A 23,165-nucleotide genomic window follows, 5' to 3' on the forward strand; every position below is an offset into this window, starting at 1 on the left:
TGTGCAGTGACAACAGGAGCAGAGAGAGGGCTGGAAGTGCGGGGAGAAGCAAACTCCTTACCCTGGTAGAGATCAGCCAGTGTGGATGCAGGGACAAGGCAAATGGGTGTCCCTGAACACATCTCATTCTAGGTTTCAGCCAAAATGTTAGGCTTGTGCGAAGAAGACGGTAGGAGACATGTAAACCAACTCAAAGCCTTTATTGGGGAGGTCTGAGCAGGCCTGGCTGAATCTGGAGTGACTGCAGCCACATAGTATGTGTTTAATGGAAAATAATTAGAATATTATGTAAATAGTCCAGTAAATAATTATCTTTCAGATCATATATTTTTTCTTTAACATTTGTGTATATTCTTGGGATGTTTTCAGAAGTAGATTTTCATATGTATCTGCCTGACCTATAGGATAAGCTGTGCAGGCTTCAGATTTAAATTCCGCAGCACCTGGAAAAAGAATTAAAGGATTATATTCTTTATCTAAAATACAAATAAGTATGTGTTAAGAAGAATGAAAACATTTATATATGACTACAATACACACACAAGATTACTATGAAATATAATTTGTCCATGGTTGCCGACTGTATTCATTGCTATTGTGGCTAAGTATCAGAGCTTCTGGTTTTTTTGTTCTTCATTCATTTAATCAACAACCATGCACTGAGTATGACAAGCACTGGAGTTACAAGGTGGAGATGACACAGTCCACCCCTGAACAATCATATATTATAAACTCAAAAGACAGATGAATGTGCAATTTCCACTCAGAGTCATATATAAGATGACAAATATTAAGGGCGCTCACTACTGGAGCACACAGAAGGGACATCCAAGTTTTGTGTCAATATTGTCAGCTATTTGATGAAGGTGATATATATATATATATCTGTAAGTGGGTAGCTGAAGAATTAGGAAAGAGTGTGCCAGAGAAACAAATGAAGCAGATGCCCAGGCTATAGGTGAGGGAGAACACTTGTGGAATTAGAAATAGTCTAGTTTGGCTAGATGCTAGAGCAAAGGGGCAGAGAAGGGTAAGTGGTATTTTGAAATAAGTCTGAATTATTTGGCAAGAACTAAATGGATTTCTGTGTTTTTATTCCATGCAAAGGAATCTGGAGTTTTTCCTGAGGGTCAAGGGTAAACCAATGACAAAGTCGATGACTGGAGATTTAAATGTTGCCCCTCAGCGACAGCTATATGAACTGTAACTGCTTGACTAAGCATTACTAGATGAGTCAGGTTATTGGGCCTTATATCTCTAGCAAAAACATGAGAGGTGGATGAAGCCCACTTTTCTGACAAGAGGTTCAGTGTGCAGGTTGACAGACCCATAGGCATGGCAGAGGAAAGGAAGGGGACAGCCAGAAACTAAAAGAGATACATGGACTTTTGAGATTTTAAAAAAGCTATGAAATGTGATAAATGAATGCAAATAAGTGTATTCTTCCTTGTGAATGTTTATGCTTTCACATTTTTCAATCCCTATGTATAAGAAAATACTTAATACAGTATGGGTTACTCAAACATGTAAATGGATGCCATTTGCTATTTATTTCAGAAATCAATAATATCAAAATTTAATTAATAAAGTATGGCAACATACCTTCTTCTAGTTCTCTAGTTAGAATTTTTTCGAACTCCTGCCGCATCTGAAATAAGTCAAGTATAATTTATAACAATGAAGTTAAACAAGAGACATTATTATAAGAATGACATATAGCTTATGAAATGTGAGCTTTAAATAATTTTATTTAATTTCTATCTATTTTTAAAAGGTTTCATTTATTTATTTTTAGACAAAGGGGAAGGGAGGAAGAGAAACATCAATGTGAGAGAGAAACATCAATCAAGTGCCTCTCACACGCACCCTGACCAGGGATGGAACCCACAACCCAGGCATGTGCCTGAACTGGAAATTCAACCAGTGAACTTTCAGTTTGTGAGAGACGACACCCAACCAGCTGAGCCAGGGCTAAATAATAATTTTAGAGACTAGCCCTAACTTGGGGATTGCGTAAATAAATAAATAAACAATCACATAAGTAAAATCAATTCCCACTAACTTTTATGAATATGTAAATGCTACTTAGATTAATCTGATAAAAGGTACAGTTGATATTGGTCTATTGAGTAAACATGACTTTAGGAAAGTGATGTTTGATCCCATTGGTACAACAAAGTTTAAACAGGTGAAGTCATATTTTACAAGGAATGCATTATTTTGCAATTGTTAGGAAAACTGCCCTTTGTAAAAGTTTAATCAGGGACTCTGCTCAAGATGGCAATATAAGTAAATGCAGTACTCACATCCTTCCACCACCACATCAAAATTGCCACTAAACTACAGAACAACCATCATTCAGAACCACCTGAAATATAGCTGAATAAAAGTCCTGCAACAAGGGATTTAAAGAAGCAGCCACATTGAGGCTGGCAGGAGGGGCAGAGATGCAGAACGGGCTGGTCCCACACCCATGTATGGTGGATAAATATCGGGAAGGATATCTTGGCTGCAGATATCCTGAGAAGCGAGGTGGGTCCTAGCCCCACACCAGGGCCCCTAGACCAGTGTTCCCGTGCCAGGAAGAAAAGTCCCCATAACTTCTGGCTGTAAAAGTCAGTGGGGATTGAGGCTGAGTGAGATGGAGGGCTTCTGAGTCCCAGGCATTTTTCTTAACTGTCCCACACACAGACTTCCTTGGACTCACTCCCTTTGAGCCCCAGTACTGGGCAGCAGCTTAAGACACAAGAGACACCCAGGGAGGAACTGAATTGCCTGGCATCTGGGTAAGAGCTGGGTGGGGGGCAGTTTTCTGCCAGACAAAAGTGCTAGCAGAGGCCATTGTTCTTTTCTGAGACCCTGACCCACTACAGAGAGGACAGGTGGGCACCATATCTGAGTCTCCATCAATCAGACAGACTCACACCGTTTGCCCTGTCCTGGTTATTCCCTGAGACCCCACTCCACCCAACCAGTGGGCCCACCTAAGCTGTTTATAGTGGCTTTTTAAAAAATATGAATGGCCTGTCTTGGCTCATGCTTCAGACTTTCCTAAAATACCTCAAACAAGCAGCAGCTGGCCTCAGTATGCCCTGTACCTATCACTAAGTGGCCTCAACCTAGCACTAGCAGCAGCTGGCCTTGGTTGGCATCTTGTCCTTACCTAAGCACCCTGAAGCCCAGCATAAATAGATGGCTTTTTACAGATTTATTTGTAGCTCATGCCAGTTGGCCCTGGCAGAACACAGGTGGCAGCTGACCCTGAACCTTCCAAGAGGCCCCAGAGCCCGCGCTCCCGTTGGATATATCCAGACCACACTGAAGCAACCATCCGACCACTCAACATGTGAAACACTGAAGGGGCAGACTCAACTGGCACCAGACCCCAATGAAGTAAGTCCTGCTCTGTGGGGTGGGCCGCTGCACAGCTGATCCTCCACAGTGGTTGGTGGTCGCAGCCAGTCCTTGCAGCCAATGGGCCTGAGAGTAAATATCTTCCATTGATGTGCCAACACCAATCAAGGCTCAACTATAAAAGGAGGGAGTATAGAGCCCACACAAGTGGCACGCCTGGAGTGCCAAGCTTGTGTGATCAGGGAGGTTGTGTCGCTGGACCCTGCAGAACACCTACTACATAAGGCTACTCTACCAAGCCTGAGAGATGTAGCAGCTCTACCTAATTCATAGAAACAAACATAGGGAGGCTGCCAAAATGAGGAGACAAAGAAACATGTACCAAATGAAGGAACAAAGCAAAACTCCAGAAAAACAACTAAACAAATGAGACAAGAAATCTACTAGACGCAGACTTCAAACACTGGTTATAAGGATGCTCAGTGAACATAGTGAGAACTTCAATAGCATAAAAAAGGACATGGAAATCATAAAAAAGAACCAGACTGAAATGAAGAATAATTTGCAGAGAGTTGACTCAACAGGACAGTGGATGAAGCTGAGAATCAAATCAGCAAAAGATACCCAATCAGAACAGCAAATGAAAAAATAATCCAAACAAATGAAGATAGTATAAGGAGCCTCTGGGACAACTTTAAGCATACAAACATTCACAGCACGGGGTTGCTGGAAGGAGAAGAGACAGAGCAAGAAATTGAAAACCTATTTGAAAAATGACAGAGACTTCCAAAACTTGGTGAAGGAAATGGACATACAGTCCAAGAAGCACAGAGTCCCAAATAAGATAAACCCAAAGAGACCAACACCAAAGGTTAAAGACAAAAAGAGAATCTTAAAACCAGCAAGAGAAAAGTAGTTACCTATAAAGGAGTTCCCATAATACTGTCAGCTGATTTATCAACAGAAACTTTTCAGGCCAGAAGGGATTGGCAAGAAATATTCAAAGTGATGAAAAGCAAGGACCTATAACACATGTGAAATGTGCAAGAGTCTTGTTAGATTCAGTGCCAAGGTTTTTATGGCACACTAATCACACAGGCATCTTCCCCATAGCATGTGCCAAAATACAAGATTCCCAGAAGGAAAGGAAGTGTTCAGCATGAACCCCACTGTTTGTACAAACAGTTTGGGTATAGTGAACCATTCTTATCAGTTAGGGAATGGTGGGAACCCTCCCCAGATTCAGGTTTCCAGACACCAACCAAGGCCAGATATTGAAGCAGGACTTTCTAAGGATAGCAGCCTTAGGCCTGCTGTATGAAATTGTTCTGCACAGCAGCTATAGCCCTGACTTAATTTCTGGCATTGTCTTAAAATTTATCTAACACAGATTTAAAGAACACAGATTGAGGAACTATTATGTCATGCACTGTGTTAGGAATACAAACACTGACAAACACTTGAACATAAAAAAACTGTAAACCAGAGAAATCTCATCTGTTATGAAATTGTCTGAAATAAATTTTTAAGTTTTCAGTTCTAAGAAGATCTAATGAATATCCGTTCAATGATATCTGTATTTTATAATATCATTAAATAACACAATTGAAAGAAATTATAAATTACTTCTGAGGTATTGGACAAACATTAACTAAAATGTGAAAAGTCAAGGTAAAAATTAGCAAAACAGATATGGAGTAGTCTACAGTACAATGGAATCAAGTGGGCAATGCTAAACTTCATGTAATGGTAAGAGAGGCAACAAATTAAATATCATGAAAGACGAGAAAATATGCTTCAATAACCAGTGCAACTAAAGTCACAGACTTAGGTGATATGTTATTATAATTATTGTCTTTAAAGTTAGAATAACAATGCTGGGTAAGAAATTCACAGTATAAACAGTCCAAAATGTTAAATAAAGCTTGTATAAATAAAAATAGCAATTAAGAATATTCTCTCACATAAGATGACCAAAATTTTAACTTAAAAATAGAAATTAACCCATTTAGTGTTACAAGATTATTTAATTCATAAAAAGGATTTATCTCAGTTTCATTTAAACAATAAATATCCAATATGCTTAAGTACTTGGATATCAATCATTCACTTATTCTTAAGCGTGGAAAAATCAGGGTGCAGCAAAACTTTTAAATTGTTATGAAGCGTCACCAAACTAAAACCCATTACAAAGTAAACCAAAGCATCGCCCAGTATACCATAAGTTATTAGGCAGTAATATTTAGTTTCTAAAATTGAAATTATATGTAGCTTTAAAAAAATTTTTAAATGTGTCAGTTTAGCTACATTTGTTGAGTAAAGTTAATGATAGGCATCTCTTTAAAATGAGAGATCTGGGGACTTAAAAACGATTGTAGAATTTATGTCTCCTTTCTATATTAGCACAAATAATTAAGGCCTTTACTCAGTGTGCATTAGTCAATTAAACAACTTGGAATTTCACCAAATTAAACACTAAAATTATATCAGAAATCTGAAGCCCAAGGGAAAAAAGATACTATAACTAAGCTTGGCCAAGTAAGTCTCCATGCTATTATTTGAAGTCCGCGGCCTTAAAGTAGGAATCAAGTTTTCTTTTGGAGTATAATTTCCATAGAGTACAGAACTATTACTAAGATTTCCAACACAAGGCGTCTCCAGGACTAGCCTTGTATTAGGAGTGTTGAGTAAAAATCTGTTACCCTCTTTCTGCAGGAGAAGTTCAGTGTTGACTTCAGCTAGCCTCTCGTTAGTCCTGTGAAGATTGTAAAAATAAATGCTTAGTATTTCATTTTTCCCTAAGTGACTTGCATTTTTTAAAGTTGCTGTAGTAGTAAATGGAATTTCCCATTAAACAGCATTTTAACACTGAAAATGTGTAGGAGTAGACCTACTATATACAAGTTTAAGTTCTAAATTGTTCTAAAGAAGTACATATGCTTGAGGGGGGACTGTGGGTGTTCCCGACGAATGAGTAATCGAAAGCAGGGAGGGGAGAGAAATGGCTACCAGTGATGTACGAGGCTTAACAGGTAATACTTGCTGCCTTCTGGAAGGGCTGTACTTACAAGATTCTTGAGGATTACCTTGGACATATTTAGTAAACAAGTTTAGAGACTTAAAAAAATCCTTCATAGACATTGTCAAGCGTTTGCTTTCACCACCCTTGTGCAAATCACTCATTACCTTGGAGATTTTAACCACTTGGCACTGAGGCATGATTTAGAGCAACAACCTCTAAGGGAGAACAAGGTAGCCTAGTTGGTGATCAGAATGAACCAGAACAGCTCCAGAGGCAATTATAACGTTGTCACCAAGGCACTGGAGGGGAATCTGCCCTTTCTGTCTTTCACACCCCCCTCAGACAGACCACCTTACTATTTTTAGCCACTTTGTCAATTATGCTGCCCTTCACCCCGATATTAATCTTTCCCTATTTAACATGTATGCCTTTATGTAGAGTACAAAAACTATAAAGGATAGTTAGTCTCAAGCCGCCCTCTAGTGATAATAACAAAGATCACAATCAAGAAAATAAATTTGCCAAACACCAGAATGTGCCCAGTATTGAAACTTTTGGGTTTAAGTTGTTTTCTTTCAAAAAATAGTTAAACTCATTAACATTTCTATTTAGGGAAATTGCAACAAGCAATTTTATAATAATATCACTGTCTAAATTATAAAGCTTCAAAAACACCTAGCTTAAAGACTAGTAGATCAGGTTAACTATATGAAAACGGGGGGAAAAAGCCATGTAAAATTTAAAATGGGGGAAGAGATGCAAACTGTTCTGGAAAAACATTTTAAAGATAAGTTCATTTACTAACATAATTTTCCAAATGACACTACTTAGTGAGCTTCCACTTCCTACTAATCTCATAAACCTGGTTAGATAAAAATTATGCTTTTGAAACTAATTAATGAGGTAAATTTGTTTTCCCTGATTCCATGTTTTGACTTACTTCTTTAGTCCAGATTCTAGAGCTTCATTTCTGAGTTCCAACTGCCTTATTACTGAAGCATTATGAGTCTCTCTTAACTGCTCCCGATGTTCTTGAGATGTTGCTTGTGTCTAAAGCAAATAAGCAGAATATATTTTAAAAATAAGTATAATCTGAATAATTATACTTATTTTCTTTAGTTTTGAGTCAATGATTCAGAGAGCATCTTTAAACATAAAAAAGCTGAAGTTTAAAATATTTATTAACAATGTCACAACTAAATTATAATTATAAAGTTACATCTTTTATTAGTACTCTTGCATTCTGATAATTCAAAGAATAGCAGAATCAATGTAAAATTTTAAGAATTGCATAACAATAATGGTATAATTTTAAAATTGCAATTTATTTTTTATTCCTAATATTCTTGTTTTATATCAACTGGTCTTTAAAATAAAATTATCCTCTAGTAAGAATTATTTTGAAAGAGCAATTTAGTAATAACAATGATAGAAATTGAAATACTGAAAGGGAGAAACATTCTACCTTCCTTCCTTAAATTTACAAAACAAATTGCTATTAAAAGAAGGAAACATACAATGTCTATTTCCAAAACGTAATCTGCAGTGAAATGAATTACTTTAAATATCAAGAAATTAACCTGTAAAAATAGATAGACTTCTTTAAATTTTTCTTCTATATCCTGTCTTAGTCTTTCTTCAATCTTCTGTTTATACTGTGCTATTTCACTGTTTTCTACCATATGCATTTCCATATGTCTTTTGAAGTTTATTTCTTGTTTCCACTTTTTTTCATTCTTTAGTTTTTCATATTCTTTTTGCATTTCTTTCAGAGATAATAACTCCTGTTGAAGAAGTTTATTTTTTTCATCCAGACATAGATATCTTAAAGATGCAGTTTCCAGTTCTGCTGTAAGATGATCATTCTGCATGAATAAAATAATATAGTTTGGTTATGAAGGTGTAGACTGAGAACAGTCTAACTCAACACAAGTATCAAATTTTGAAACAAATTCAGTTGCAATAAAGTTATTGGTACTGTAGTAGAGACTTATAATGTGAAATTTTTAATTACTCAGAATAAAAAACAAAGTTAAAAAGACCAGAAGTCACAACAAAATATATTTAATGTTATTGTCTTTGTCACAGAATGTCTGCATTTCATTTTATACTTTTTTTCCTATGACTGTTTTCATGTCTTCCTCCACAAAATTACCGTGAGTCACCTCTTAGTAGAAAGTCTATTACCTCTTCCCCAATACGAATTCTCCATAATTTTTAAAGGAGTTTTAGGGATAGCATATTGAGTTATTTAGGCCTAACTCAATAAATGCCTCCCAAAATAAGACTTAAAAAGTAATAGTGTAATTAATGAATCTTATATAATTTTTTTATTTTAATTTTTAAAATATCTTTTATTGATTATACTGTTACAGTAGTCCCAGTTTGTTTTCCCTTTGCTCCCCTCCAACCAGCGACACCCCCTCCCTCCAGTTGTCCCCCCCTTTTAGTCCGTGTCCATTGGTTATGCATATAGTTCTTCTCAACATCTTTCTGTCTATTCCATTCCCTTCTACTATGCTTCTTAATTCCTGTACTATCTCCCTCCCTTTCCTCCTTCCCCCTCCCTGCTGACCTCCCCCCAGTATGTTCCCCATACCTATAGTTTTCTTTCCACTCAATTCATTGTCTATTTAGTTTGCCTTTGTTTCGATTCCCTAGCTTCTGTTGTTGGTTGTTGTGATGCAGTTTTCATTTTAATGTTCATAATTTTGATCCTCCTTCTTCTAAACCAGTCCCTTTAACATCTCATATAATAGTGGTTTGGATCTAATGAACTCCTTCAGTTTTACTTTGTCCTGGAAGCATTTTCTCTGCCCTTCTATTCTGAATGACAGTTTCACTGGATAGAGTATTCGTAGCTGTAGGTTTTGGATTTTCATTACTTTGAATATTTCTTGCCAGAGCCTTCTTGCCTGCAGGGTCTCCTTTGAGAAATCAGCTGATAGTCTAATTGGGACCCCTTTGTACATAATTCTTTTCTTCTCTCTTGCTGCTTTTAAGATTTTCTCTTTAATTTTTGACTATTTGATTTTAATGTGTCTCAGAGTGGCTCTCCCTGGGTCCAGTTTTTATGCAACTCTCTGTGCTTCCTGGACCTGTAAGTGTATTTCCTTCCCCAAGTTTGGGAAGTTCTGCTTCATTATTTTTTCACATAATTTTTCCATTTCTAGTTCTTCTTCTTCACCCTCTGGCAATCCTATTATTCAAATGTTTGTTCGCTTATAGCGGTCCCAGAGGTTTCTAAGCCTCTCCTCGTGTTCCTCCCTTTTGTTTCCTCTTTCTGCACTGGTTGACTCTGTTCCTTCCCTTTGTTCTGATTCGTTGATTTGATCTCTGATATTCATTTCCTCACCACTTGTTTTGTATGTTTTCGTTCGTTTCAGTGTGACTAGCTTTCATTCCTTCCCTGTCTTGTTCCAATTCTTTTGTTAATTCTGTAAGCCACCTTATGACTATAGCTCTGAACTGAGCCTCAGAAAGATTTCTTATTTGCTCATCGGTTAGGTCCCTCATCTGCTGCCTGGTGAGCTGCGTCACCGGGATTTCAATCATGGTCTATTTCATCTTGTCAGTTTTCTGTTTACCTTTGTTTCCTGGGCGGGCTGTAGGGGGCGGCACCATGTGCACTCGTCACTACCTGGCGACCAGGGACCTTTTTCACCACTCCGTGGCGCTTTGTGTGGGGTCAGGGGTCCAAGATGGATTCCTGCCATTACTTTCCGCTGAGAGACCAGGAGCCTCCTTCCCTATGGTCTCATCATCCAAGGCAATGAGGGGTCTGCCTTCCCCAGCATTGGAATTGCGAGCTGCTGGGTCTCAACTGCAGCCGGGATTGCTCCCCTGGTGTTTCTCGCAGTCCCGCTGCTACCACGGACAGCACGCCCAAGCTTTCCATCCCGATTCAGGTTTCGCCCTTCCTACCCACCCAGACGAGCACCGCTGGTTTAAAACTTCATACGTTGGGCTTCTATGTAGTTTTATTTTCTAGAATTTCTGGTTATTTTTGGTTTTGAGGTAGTTGTATTCCTACTTAGTGGTAGAGGGAGACAGAGCATGTCAGTCTAAGCCTCCATCTTGGCCGGAAGTCTATTTTTCTAATTAATGAATCTTATCTAGATTCTAATACCATGAGCCTTAAATGAACTACAAATGTTTGATGCTAATTTGAATTGCATTCCAAGAAGAAAGGATTCCTAGGGTTAAAGAGAAATCATATCTTCCACTATAAATGTTTAGTGAGATGAGCTATACATTTTTTAAATCAACCACAAAAGGCTTAATTCAGTAGTGCTGTCTTGCAATTCTTTGTTACTTCCCACAAAGAGAATATACTAAACAACAAAAACTCCCTAGAAATTCTGTCATACTGAGTTGAGAAATACTGAGTTGGCCAAAAAGTCCGTTTAGTTTTTCCAGTAAAATAAAAGACATACAAGTATTTTTCATTTTAACCAATATCTTTATTGATTTGGAAATTTTGAGTATGTTGGCTGTCCCCCGTGGGGTATAACGTTCATTGTTCTCAGTTAACGTCTCGTTTGATAGCTATCAATTTCAACTGGTCTACCTGACCACGGAGTATTAATAGTCCAGCGAGATATCTCCAGCACGAAACTTCACACTTTTGACACATTGGATCAGTCATAGCGCCTTCTCCATACCCTACACAAATCTTTTTTTTTTTTTTTTTTTTTTTTTTTTGCATTTCAGTTGTAATTTTACCCTTCTTGAAATAATAAAGCATAATGTGCCAAAAATGTTGTGTATTTTCTTTCATGTTCAATATTAAAATGGCTACACAAAAATTCAATTTTGATCAGCTTTTTAAAAATGTATGCTGATATAGCAGCTATCAAAATACAATCTAACAAAACTGTTTTGAATGAAGTTCAAGACAACTAAGTGCTATTAGAGCCATCTCATGGGAGAGAACAAATGAACCCAATACTACTTTCCTTTATTTGATAAGACAAGGTGAGTGATGCAGAGTTTTTAAAGGATGTCTACAAATTCTTTGGCACTCCTCCCATGAAACAGGTGCTGGCCTTAGTTAAGTAACTATTCCTAGTGAATAGAATATGGTGGAATTGCTGTGTGACTTCTGTGTCTGGGTGATACAGCTTCTATCTGACTTTCTCCAGGGAAGCTCACCCTGAGAGCCCAGCCACATTGTCAGGAATGAAGCCACCCAGGCCACAGAGTCAGTCCTCATATAGGTGTTCCAGCTGGGATTGTTCCAGCTAACGTCCCAGCCGAAAGCCTGCTCCAACTGACAAGCATGTGAATGAACAAGTCCTTAGCTGCTTCTAGTTCCCAGCTTCACATCATCCCAGCTGGATGGCATGTGGAAAAGAAACGAGCTGGCCTCACTGAGCCTGGCCCAACTGCAGATTTGTGAACAAAACAATGCTGTGTTGAGCCACTAGGTTTGGAAGTGGCTTATTAAGCAGCAATAAATAACTAGCACAGACACTGATATTTAAAACAGAGTGCTGCCACTAAAAAAAAGAGAAAAAAAAAAACAACAAAAACCCAGACACATGTATGAGTGCCTTTGAAACAGGAGGCAGGTGGAACCTGAAATAAAGTGAAGACGCGTGAAAATGGAAAACAGAAGGGCCTCCCAGAGACGATTAGTGGAGGCCTGATGGCCCCTGAAGAGGCTGACAGCAAGGGATTCCAGGCAAGTGAACAAAAGGACCCTGGAACCTGGACAAAAGGGGACTCCTACTATAAAGGAACTCAAAGTAAAATGGATGTGAAAGATAAGCTTAAGAAAGACTATTAAATATAAAAGAACCAGGACTTACTGGTTTCAAATACCCATTTCTCATAGCTTCTCCCACATGTCCAACTGTCAAGTAATGCTAAAATAAACAAATGGCTTCTAGGCTAAGATAAAATCCAGGGTGCTTCCAGGAAAACATGGTCTGAGGATGAAGCCAAGACTGGAAAACCCTTAAGGCCTCAGAAAGATTAAGATGGTGCCTCCAATTCCTTTAAGGATCTTCAGAATATAAGAATTTTAAAGGCACTGTCTTATAATAGGTCCAGGAAGCCCTAGGTGAAGTTCTTATCTTAAAACAATTTATAAGAGTGGTTTTTCTAATGGCATGAACCTGATAAAATTTACAGGAAACTCAAAGCTTCTGACAGAATTGTAGAAGCACAAACCCTGCTTGCTAGCTTGGACTAAAGGAGACCGAGACAGGACACAGTAAAGAGGCCTGTGGATCTCAGATGTTCAACAGGGAGCAAGCAGGCTGAGAAAAGAGCTGCAATCCCAGGTCATTTCTAATGAAAAGGGCACAACAAAGAGCTCAGAGGGAGCAGCCAAGGGCCATAGAGAAGCAGTCCATGGTTAGGACTAAGTTTTCCATTCCTCCTTCAGTGAGGAAATAGAGGAAAGTTTGAAATCATTTTAAATCCCACTATTAAAAAAAAGCAAAAAAAAAAAAAAAAAAAAAAAAAAAGCAGTGTCCTTTGGCACTATTAAATACGTACAATTTCTCCTCTACCTTACTTCAAGCTTGTTTGTATGAAAAGGTAAGAACATCTCATCTTTATGTTACACCACAATGTTTTTCCACAGCACACAAATTAGCTTTAAAATTTTGAAATTTCAGAAGGAGACAGCCCACATTTTGTGTGTGTGTGTGTGTGTCTGACTTACTCCCCTTGAAAGCAGCACCACTAAGTAGAGCAAAACCTGCAAAAAAAAAATCCATGATGGTGATGCTTTCACCTATTTTCAAGCTTTTTTAAAAAAACTGAGTATTGGGGTGACATTGGTTCGCAAACCATACAGGTTTCAAGTGTACAATTCAATAAAATATCATCGACACACTGCATTGTGCACCCACGGCTCCAAACAGTCTCTTTTTGGCCCCATTTTCCCTTCCTTTGCCCACCTCCACCGACCTGCCATCCCCCTTTCCCTCTGACTATCACCACACTGCTATCTTGTCTGTGTTTTATGTACCAGTGTATGTTTTATTTTAAATCCCTTCACCTTCTCTCATCCATCCCCTCAAACCCATTACCCTCTGACAGCTGTCAGTCTGTTCTCTGTAGCTATGCTTCTGTTTCTACTTTGTGACTTTATTTTGTTCATTAGATTCCATGTGAGATCATTCAGTATTTGTATTTCACTGACTGGCTTATTTCACTTAGCATAATAACCTCCAGGTCCATCCATGCTTTTGCAAAAAGGTAAGATCTTCTTAATGGTTGCTTAGTATTCCATTGTGTAAAGGTACTACAGATCTTTTACCCACTCAACTACTGATGAACACATGGGCTGTTTCTAGTTCTTGGCTATTGTAAATAACACTGCTATGAACATAGGAGATTCTTTGGGATTGCTGGGTCAAAGGCAGTTCCACTTTTTTATTTTTTGAGATATTTTCCATACTGCTTTACACAGTGGTGGCACCAGTCTGCATTCCCACCAACAGTATACAAGGGTTCCTTTTTCCCCACATCCTCACCAACACTTGTTGTTTGTTGATTTATTGATGATAGCCATTCTGACCAGTGTACGGTGATATCTCTTTGTGGTTTTAATTTGTGTCTTTCTGACGATTAGTGACATTGAGTGTTTTTTTTCATGTACCTATTGGCCACCTGGAGAAGTGTCAATGCAGGTCCTCTGCTCATTTTTTAATTGGGTTGTCTTTTTTATGTTGAGTTGTATAAATTCATAGTATATTTTGGACATTAATCCCTTACCAAATGGATCATGGGTAAATGCGTTCTTCTATTCAGTGGGTTTTCTTTTCATTTTGTTGATGGTTTCTATTGCTGTGCAAAAGCTTTCTATTTTGATGTAGTCCCATTTGTTTATTTTTTCCATTGTTTCCCTTGTCCAGGAGATATAGCAGCAAAAACACTGCTATAAGAAATATCTAAATTTTTTTTAATTTTGTTTTATTTTTATTTTAATTAAAAAATTGTAATTGTTTTTCTATTACAGTTGTCCCATTTTTCCTCTCATTGCTTTCCCCTACCCTGCCCACTCCTTCTCCCACAGTCAGTCCCCACAGTCAGTCCATGTCCCTGGGTCATTTATACATGTTCCTTGACTAGACCCTTCCCCTTATGACCCTCCTTCTCTCTTTCCGCCTTCCCCCCTTGTCACTGTTAGTCTGCTCCTTGTTTACATTGTCTCTGGTTCAATTTTGCTCGTTTGTTTGTGTTGTTCATTAGTTTCCTGTATTAGGTGACATCATATGGTATTTGTCTTTCGTTGCCTGGCTTATTTCGCTTAGCATAATTCTCTCTAGTTCCATCCATGTTGTTGCAAATGGTGGGAGTTCCTTCTTTCTTTCTGCTACACAGTACTCCATTGTGTAAATGTACCAGTTCTTTGATCCACTCATCTACAGATGGGCACTTAGGTTGTTTCCAGCACTTGGCTATTGTAAATAGTGCTGCTATGAACATAGGGATGTATAGGTTCTTTCGAATTGGTGTTTCAGGATTCTTTGCATATAATCCTAGCAGTGGAATCGCTGGTTCAAAAGGCAGTTCCATTTTTAGTTTTTTGAGGCAATTCCATACTGCTTTCCATAGTGGCTGCACCAGTCTGCATTCCCACCAGCAGTGTACCAGGGTTCCCTTTTATCCGCATCCTCGCCAGCACAAGTTGTTTGTTGATTTGTTGGTGACAGTCATTCTGACTGGTGTGAGGTGGTATCTCATTGTGGTTTTTATTTGCAGCTCTCTGATGGCTAGTGATGTTGAGCATTCTTTCATATGCCTATGGACCCTCTGTATGTCCTCTTCGGAGAAGTGTTTGTTCAGGTCCTTTGCCCATTTTCTAAATTGGGCTGTCTGTCTTCCTGGTGTGGAGTCGTGTAAGTTCTTTATATATTTTGGAGATCAATCCCTTATCTGAGGTATCACTGGCAAATATGTTTTCTCATACTGTTAGTTAGTTCCCTTTTCATCTTGCTGATGTTTTCTTTTGCTGAGCAGAAAATCTTTAGTTTGATGTAGTCCCACTTGTTTATTCTTTCCTTTATTTCCCTTGCCTTAGGTGATGTATTGGTGAAAATACTGCTGCGTGGGATATCTGAAATTTTCCTGCCTATGTTTTCCTCTAGGACTTTTGTGGTGTTACAGCTTACATTTAAGTCTTTGATCCAACTTGAGTTTATTCTCTTGTATGGTGTAAGTTGGTGGTCTAGTTTCATTTTTTTGCATGTCCCTGTCCAGTTCTCCCAGCACCATTTGTTAAAGAGGCACTTTTAACTCCATTTTATGTTCCTTCCCCCTTTGTCAAATATTAGTTGGCCATATAGACCTGGGTTTATTTCTGGGCTCTCTATTTTGTTCCATTGATCTATATATCTGTTCTTATGCCAGTACCAGACTGTTTTGATTACGGTGGCCTTGTAGTATAATTTGATGTCAGGTATTGTGATTCCTACTACTGTGTTCTTCTTCCTCAAGATTGCTGTGACTATTCAAGATCTTTTTTGGTTCCTTTTAAATTTTTGCAGTATTTCTTCGAGGTCTGTGAAATATGTCGCTGGTATTTTAATAGGGATTGCACTGAATCTATAAATTGCTTTGGGTAGCACAGACATTTTAATGATGTTGATTCTTCCCATCCATGAACATGGTATTTACTTCCATTTATCTGTATCTTCCTTAATTTCTTTCTTCAGTGTTCTGTAGTTTTCCAAGTATAGGTCTTTTACCTCCTTGGCTAAGTTTATTCCTAGGTATTTTATTTTTCTTGTTGCTATAGTAAATGGGGTTTATTCTTCTCGTTTTTATCTCTGATATTTCATTGTTGGTGTACAGAAATGCCTTTGATTTCTGAATATTGACTTTGTCCCCTGCTACTTTGCCAAATTCACTTATTAGGTTGAGTAGTTTTTTGGTGGGGTCTACAGGGTGTTCTATGTACACTAGGACGTCATCTGGAAATAATGACAGTTTTACTTTCTCTTTTCCAATTTGGATGCCTTTTATTTCTCTTTCTTGTCTGCTGTGGCTAGAACTTCCAACACTATGTTGAATAGGAGTGGAGAGGGTGGACATCTTTGTCTTGTTCCTGACCTCAGGGGAAATGCTTTCAGTTTTTGCCCCTTGAGTATGATGTTGGCTTCAGGTTTCTCGTATATGGCCTTTATTATGTTGAGATATGCTCCCTCTATTCCCACTTTGCTGAGTGTTTTCATCATAAATGGGTGTTGTACTTTATCAAATGCTTTTTCAGCATCTATTGATATGATCATGTGATTTTTGTCTTTCATTTTGTTTATGTGGTGTATTATGCTTATTGATCTGTGAATATTAAACCATCCTTGCATCCCTGGGATGAATCTTACTTGATCATGGTGTATGATCTTTTCAATGTGTTGCTGGACCCTGTTTGCCAATATTTTGTTGAGGATTTTAGCATCCATGTTCATCAATGATATTGGCCTGTAGGTTTCTTTCTTTGCTGTGTCTTGACCTGGTTTTGGAATTAGGGTAATACTGGTTTCATAGAAAGAGTTTAGGAGTCTTCCCTCTTCTTGGATTTTTTGGAAAAGTTTGAGAAGGACAGTAGTTAGTTCTTTTCTAAATGTTTTGTAGATTTCACCTGTGAAGCCATCTGGTCCAGGGCTTTTGTGTGTCGGGAGTTTTTCCATTACTGCTTCAATTTCACTAGTTGTTATCAGTCTGTTCAGGCTTTCTGCTTCTTCTTGATTCAGTTTTGGAAGATTATATGTTTCCATTTGACCTAGGTTGTCAAATTTCTTGTGATACAGTTGTTTGTACTAATTTCTTACAATCCTTTGTATTTCTGTGGTATCGGTTGTGATTTGTCCTTGAAATGTCTGAAATTCTGCTGCCTATGTTTTCTTCTAGGAATCTTATGGTTTTCTGACTAACATTTAAGTCTTTAATCCATTTTGACTTTATTTTTGTGTATGGTGTATGTTGGTGGTTTAGTTTCATTTTTTTCCCCCACATGTTTCTGTCCAATTTTTCCAACACCATTTATTGAAGAGAGGTAGTGAAATCTATCACTGAGTCTATGAATTATGAGTTAAACACAGTGGAGCAAATGCCTAAGTCAGCATATCCTGTTACCAGGACTTAATGGAAATGGGAGTGAAGTGAGAGGTGTTGAGTTAGAGACTGAAGGTTTGAGTGGAGAAAAAAAGGAATGAACATTGTCTCTGTAAGATTACTTTCCCGTAATGTCAGGTCAGCAAAACATAAAGTGGCCACAGGCTTTATGAAGAAGCAATAAATCTCCACAAAAGTAGAGTTAAGGACATTCCACTACACTGACTTTTTATTATTACATAAAAAAAAAAAAAAAAAAAAAAAACAACTGGTAATATGCAAGATGACCAGGAAAGAGTTCTTATAAAATTTGATGCAGTAATAGAATAATGACAGACATATAGACCAATGAATTAAAAGGGAGAATCCAAAAATTAACTCTCACACATATGGCTAAGTGCTTTTCAATAAGGGTGTCAAACAATTAAATAAGACATGAATAGTCTTTTTAACAAATGATACTAGGAAAACTGAATATCCACATGCAAAAGAATAAAATTAGACTGCTACTTCATACCATATATAAAAATTAACTCAAAATGTAAAACCTAAAACTATAAATGTTTGTCAGATCAGTGGATGAAGACTGGCAGGGATAAAAATAAAGGTACAAATCCAGGAAAGAATGTGCAGGCATCACTGACAGAATGTTCATGAAACAACAGAAAGCAAAGAGGGCACCACCATGCTACTCTAGGTAAGAAGACATGTGGTGCTCTGGCTGATGATAGAGTTAGGAAGGAGAAGTGGGTTCCAGCTGGTTGCAGGGAGAGGGATGAGTCTTCCATTTTGATTTGAATATGCAGAGGTTTGACAGGGCCATAGAATACCATTAATATCTTACAGGTATTTGGAGAATACCTGGCTGGTTTGGCTCGGTGGATTGAGCGTCGGCCTGCGAGCTAAGTGTCGCTGGTTCGATCTTCCAGTCAGGGCACATCAGAGAAGGAAAACTCTGACTCCAAAAAACCTCCACTGCCTTGTGGCATACCTCTTCAGGGGAAAGGCTAAGGGAGTAAACCCCGACAGAAAATCCGGAGCCGGAGTCCCTAAGGCGGTTTGACGTTGTAGTCAATACCGGCAACTCCTGCGGCGCACCTGAAGCCAAGCTGTATTGACTCCGTCTTTCCCTTGGACCCTTCAGCTGCGAAGAGAGGGGGGGTCTGCTGCATGGGCAACAGCAGACCCTCCATATCACCCTGCCCAGGCTCTGTAGCTTCAGCTTCACTGGAGAGGACACTCCAGCGTCATCGTAAAGATGTCGATTCAACACGGGAGGAGACAGATACCGTGTCACTCCCGAGTCGGACTGCACAGCCATTCTCGGCGGTGCAGATAGACTCTTAAGAAGCTACACCATCGTCTCTCGAGATGGACGGCTGCCGCCGCCGCCGCCGCCGCCGCCGCCGCCGACGGAATGGCATATCGATATCAGAAAAGCCCTTCCCAGAGCTTTACAGATGGTAAAGTGTTATAAATCTCTAAATCCCAGGTCTGGCTGCATAGTGAAGGAAGGCTGGTTTCTATTTTGTTTGTTTTCTTACATTGGGGACAAAAAAATGCGCTTCTGATCAAATAATTCTCTATTATATTTATATTTAATTGCTTAAAATACATTGAGAATAAAGCTTAATTATATCAATGTCTCCAAGAAGAAAGTAGTGGTGTGATATAAAATAATTTTATCCAAATAGTTAAGCTAAAATATTTTCAATTTACTCGTATACAAAGATAAGTACCTTCATATCGAATAATACACCCCATAGACAAATTTATACTTAAAAAGACAAGATTATGTCTCATAAAAAGAATTAAAGCAATGTAAAATTAAGGACTGGATTGTTCAGCACAGACAAGATGACAAGTGCTGAAAAGAACGAGGCCAATGAGAGGACAGTCAGAGAAAGCTTCATGGAGAAAGGGAGGTTGGGAGCTGGGTCCGAATAGATGTCGGATTAGGCAAGAGGAATAGAAACTGAAAAGACAAAATGGACAGCATGGGTAAAGGCCGAGAGATGCTGAAATCAGCACGGTTAAAGCCAATGGCAGGTAAATAAAAACATATGTTTACATAATAACTAATGTTCATAGTAGAATTATTAACAGCTAGGAAGTGAAAACAACACAAAGTTTCATGAACTGATGAATGGATAAGTGGTTTAGCCACATAATGAAGTATTGTTCTGCAATAAAAAGAAATACATAAATACTGATGTGCTATCATATGGTTGAACCTTGAAAGTGTGACATTAAGTGAAAGAAGCCAGTCACAAATGCTGCATACTGTGTGATTTCATTTATATGAAGTGTCCAGAATAGGCAAGTCTGTAGAAACAGAAAGTACACTGGTTGTTGCCTGCCTGGTGGTGGGGAAGACAAGAAGCTGGGAGTGACAGCTAGGAGACGTGGAGTTTGATTTTGGAGTGATGAAAATGTTCTATAATTGACTGAGGTGATAGTGAGATGCATAACTCTCTATATATGTCAAAATATATTGCATGTATAATTTAAATGGGCAGATTATATGATATGTGAATTATAGCAATATAATTTTTTAAAAAAGCCAATGGTGGATCTAAATTTAAGTTTTAAAATTTTCTCTTGTGGACGTGCATACTATAATGATCTGAATATTTCCATGCTTTTGCAATGTTTCTAAGTGAGAGAAAATGAAGGAAATGCCTATTTCAACTGGCTTGTAGAATGATGTTTCCATACAAGTTATTCTGAAGTCTATGAAGTAAATATGGATTCTTTGTCCATTCACAAAAGTGAAGATAAAAAAATTTCTGGAACATTCCGTTACACATTGTCCTCCGATTTTATCTGTCAGTTCATCATGATAATGGAGATAGCACTAATAATATTGTATAGTAGAAAATAAAGTCTCTTGAATTCTGTGAAGAATAATGCACAATTCTCGACTTTCCTAAGGGTAAATATTATGAGAAAAAACATAAATACAAATGACTGAATAAAGCAACGGTTTAATAAATGTAAGTGCATTATAAAGATAATAAAATTATAATAAGTTAATTACAATAAAGATAGAAAGAAAGCTGCCCATGAAAATTAGTATCCTAAAACATATTCTATTACTTAATCAGCTATAGATTAACTGATGGCATGTTAAATTCCATACATACTTGACTTCCGATTTCTTCTAAGTTCTTCTTTAAATCCTGTGTCTCTTCTTCCAAATTCGTACGATAACGTGATGTAACCTCCAGTGAAGCCTCTGACATAGATAGTCTTTTCAGAGTATCAGCCAGTTCTTCTTGAAGTTGTCTCACAGCTGCCTAGTAAGACATTTCTGTTACTGATTTTATAAATCACACTATTAAGTCATGTTAATAATACATAACTTCATATACAGAGTGGGGCAAAATAAGGTTTACAGCTGTGAATATGCAAAACAAAGAGTTTACTCTTGTATTATTTATTAATTACTGTATTATTTTCCACACAAACAACTGTAAACCTACTTTTGCCCCATTCTGTATGTACTTTGTTAGTCATATTATTAACACAAAATATAACCGGGAAAGTATCACCAATATACATCAATTCACCTTCTTTTCCTCAGATGGACACATTCCTGTTTATTAGGTAATCTGGCCTTGATCTCCCCCCCTGTTACATATAAATCCTACCACCCCTCACTAGTCTGAACTGGAGAGCCAATGCCAAATTAATAAATCACAGAAAACTACAATTTTCTCTGTATTAAACAAACTTATCTCCAAATGATCATAATTGGATCTTGAAACAAAAAATATGAGCAAATTACTTATAAAAATATTCAAACAAAATTGTAAATAGTGGAAAGATTAAGTCAAGTATAGTTTTGCTAAAACTCATCATGTTTGTCTCAAATTATGATTTAATGAAAAGTAGATATTTTTAAAGCGTTTAGAGGTCATAAGATTATATTACTCAAGAATGAAATATTTCCAAATTTAATTCAGATTGACATAAATAAAAATAGCATTATACTAACTAAAATGTATCAGAAGCCACTGAGGGAAAGGTACTATAAGATACAACGTCTACACTTCAGTTCATCTGGGAAATCTGAAATTAACTGTCAAGATAATCCACTTAACTGAAACTTAATTTCAAAATACTCCTTTTAGGAATGAGTATTTCCATTTATCTGCTTCATAATGGTATTGAAATGTGGTGAGATTAAAATTAGTATTTTATCAGTATAAGGCTAAATTGTTAATATAAATCTATATCTATTAACAGTCTATAATATAACCTCTTAAAATTTCATAGACAACACAATGTCTTTACTCAAAACAAAACACCTCTCAAGTCTAATTTTCATTTGCAGGATACAATATCTGCATTTAAACTGATAGAGCAAACAGTTATAATCTATATAGTTTTAATGTTCAACTAGATTCAAAATTTAGCCATCATCAAAAATAATATTACTTTGAATTTTCTTCTAGGAAATTTGAAAAATATCTATCTTTTTGGATACTTACATCTCTCTCTGCATTACTGTTTTCATACTGATGCATTCTTTCCTTTAAATGATGGCATTCATTGGTTAGTTCCTTATTTCTTTCTTTTAGTATAACAACTTGTTTTTCACTTTCGGCTTGAAATATTTTGATGATATCCCGAAACTGATCTGGAATATTAGTTACTGTCATTTCTATATTGTTGGCTTTGTTGTGAGCATCATCTAGCTGCTGTCGAAGCGACATGTTTTCACTTTGTAGGTGAGATAGCCTCTCCTCTAAGGAGCCCTGCTTTCCAATGTACTTATTCATTTTACCTTGTTCTTCTTGATACCTGTGTTCAATCTCCTTCTTTTGACACTGTGTTTGGCTTAGGTCTCTTTCTACACCTTCTAAAACCAGTGTTCTTTCTCTGAGAGCATCTCTTGTGTGATGAAGCTCAATTTCTAGGCTATTGGATTTACTTTCTGCTTTACATAGTTGTTGAGAAAGCATCTCGTTTCTTTTTTTTAGGTCAGAGATATCACGATTCATTTTTTCCCGAAAATGCAACCATTTTTCTTTTTCTTTTTCGTAACTTGCAGAAACCTAAGGAAAACATAGGAGACATGTAACTAACACTCATTGAAATGACGTATCATGATATCCTCTGAAATTAAAGAGTAACATATGTTTACAGAATGAAAGGTTGCAATAAGTGGATATCCCCCTGGAAAAAACAGAGTTGGATCCAAACTTCCAAATCTGTACAAGTATAAATTCCCCAAAATTCAAAAATGTAATATAAAATGATAAATCCATGAAAGTACAAAAGGAATCATAAGAGAAATTTTAAGAATCTCTTAATTAGATAACTCTCCACGATGTCAGAGGAGTGAGTGAAGGCTGCGCTTGCCTCCTACCAGGACCAGTCTGGAATTTTGGCTTAATTGTGGAGAAATCATCTGGATGACCAACTGGACACAGGCTGGAGTTAGCTTTGTAGCTGTAGCAGGCACAGGAGGCTGCTTCGTCACGACCTGTCTGGAGCAGATCGTGGAGGAGATGCAGGAGTGCCAGGAGTCCCAGCTGGGCTCCCTTGGGTGGCATCTGGGGGTGCGGAGAGATGTTTCAGTGCCGCGAGGATTCTCCAAGAAGAGTGGGGGTGGACCTCAGGCTGGGTCTGCTGTTAGAGCAGACAGTGAACCAGGTGGTGCCTGGCTGCACGATGCGTAAAGCAGGATCTCCCTCACCCCTTA

General features: G+C 37.7%; 2 protein-coding genes and 2 long non-coding RNA genes across 4 annotated transcripts in view; all 4 read right to left on the reverse strand.

Annotated features, from left to right (window-relative positions):
- Positions 1-224: 224 nt before the first annotated feature.
- LOC150019905 (uncharacterized) lies at positions 225-4,373 on the reverse strand. Its single transcript, XR_016509095.1, has 3 exons — positions 4,275-4,373; positions 1,603-1,648; positions 225-443 (listed from the first exon to the last, which is right to left on the reverse strand). It is a non-coding gene; the product is annotated as an uncharacterized LOC150019905 (long non-coding RNA).
- Positions 4,374-5,889: 1,516 nt separating this feature from the next.
- On the reverse strand, positions 5,890-8,095 carry LOC150019906 (uncharacterized). Its single transcript, XR_016509093.1, has 3 exons — positions 7,957-8,095; positions 7,317-7,426; positions 5,890-6,109 (listed from the first exon to the last, which is right to left on the reverse strand). It is a non-coding gene; the product is annotated as an uncharacterized LOC150019906 (long non-coding RNA).
- A 12,425-nt stretch (positions 8,096-20,520) lies between these two features.
- Positions 20,521-23,016, reverse strand: LOC150019907 (ankyrin repeat domain-containing protein 26-like). Its single transcript, XM_090267379.1, has 3 exons — positions 22,885-23,016; positions 21,949-22,515; positions 20,521-20,751 (listed from the first exon to the last, which is right to left on the reverse strand). The coding sequence occupies exons 1-3, from the start codon at positions 23,014-23,016 to the stop codon at positions 20,560-20,562; spliced, it is 891 nt and encodes a 296-aa protein (XP_090123505.1). The 3' UTR covers positions 20,521-20,559.
- Positions 23,017-23,037: 21 nt separating this feature from the next.
- The window catches only part of LOC150019908 (uncharacterized), a 34,013-nt gene continuing 33,885 nt past the window's right edge, over positions 23,038-23,165 (reverse strand). Inside the window, exon 5 of the mRNA XM_090267380.1 lies at positions 23,038-23,161. Within this exon, the coding sequence (XP_090123506.1) occupies positions 23,038-23,161 (124 nt within the window). The remainder of the gene's footprint in view (positions 23,162-23,165) is intronic.

This window comes from Furipterus horrens, unplaced genomic scaffold (assembly GCF_987537825.1).
Source record: "Furipterus horrens unplaced genomic scaffold, mFurHor1.1.pri manual_scaffold_2, whole genome shotgun sequence".
Classification (NCBI taxonomy): domain Eukaryota; kingdom Metazoa; phylum Chordata; class Mammalia; order Chiroptera; family Furipteridae; genus Furipterus; species Furipterus horrens.

Excerpts from the sequence above, each read along its gene's own strand:
- LOC150019907 (XM_090267379.1), bottom strand. The coding sequence starts at position 23,016 with ATGCCACCCAAGGGAGCCCAGCTGGGACTCCTGGCACTCCTGCATCTC. Across the intron at positions 22,516-22,884 it reads CTAACTCCAGCCTGTGTCCA|GTTTCTGCAAGTTACGAAAA; the intron begins GTTGGTCATCCA and ends TGTTTTCCTTAG. Across the intron at positions 20,752-21,948 it reads ACAGTAATGCAGAGAGAGAT|GCAGCTGTGAGACAACTTCA; the intron begins GTAAGTATCCAA and ends ATGTCTTACTAG.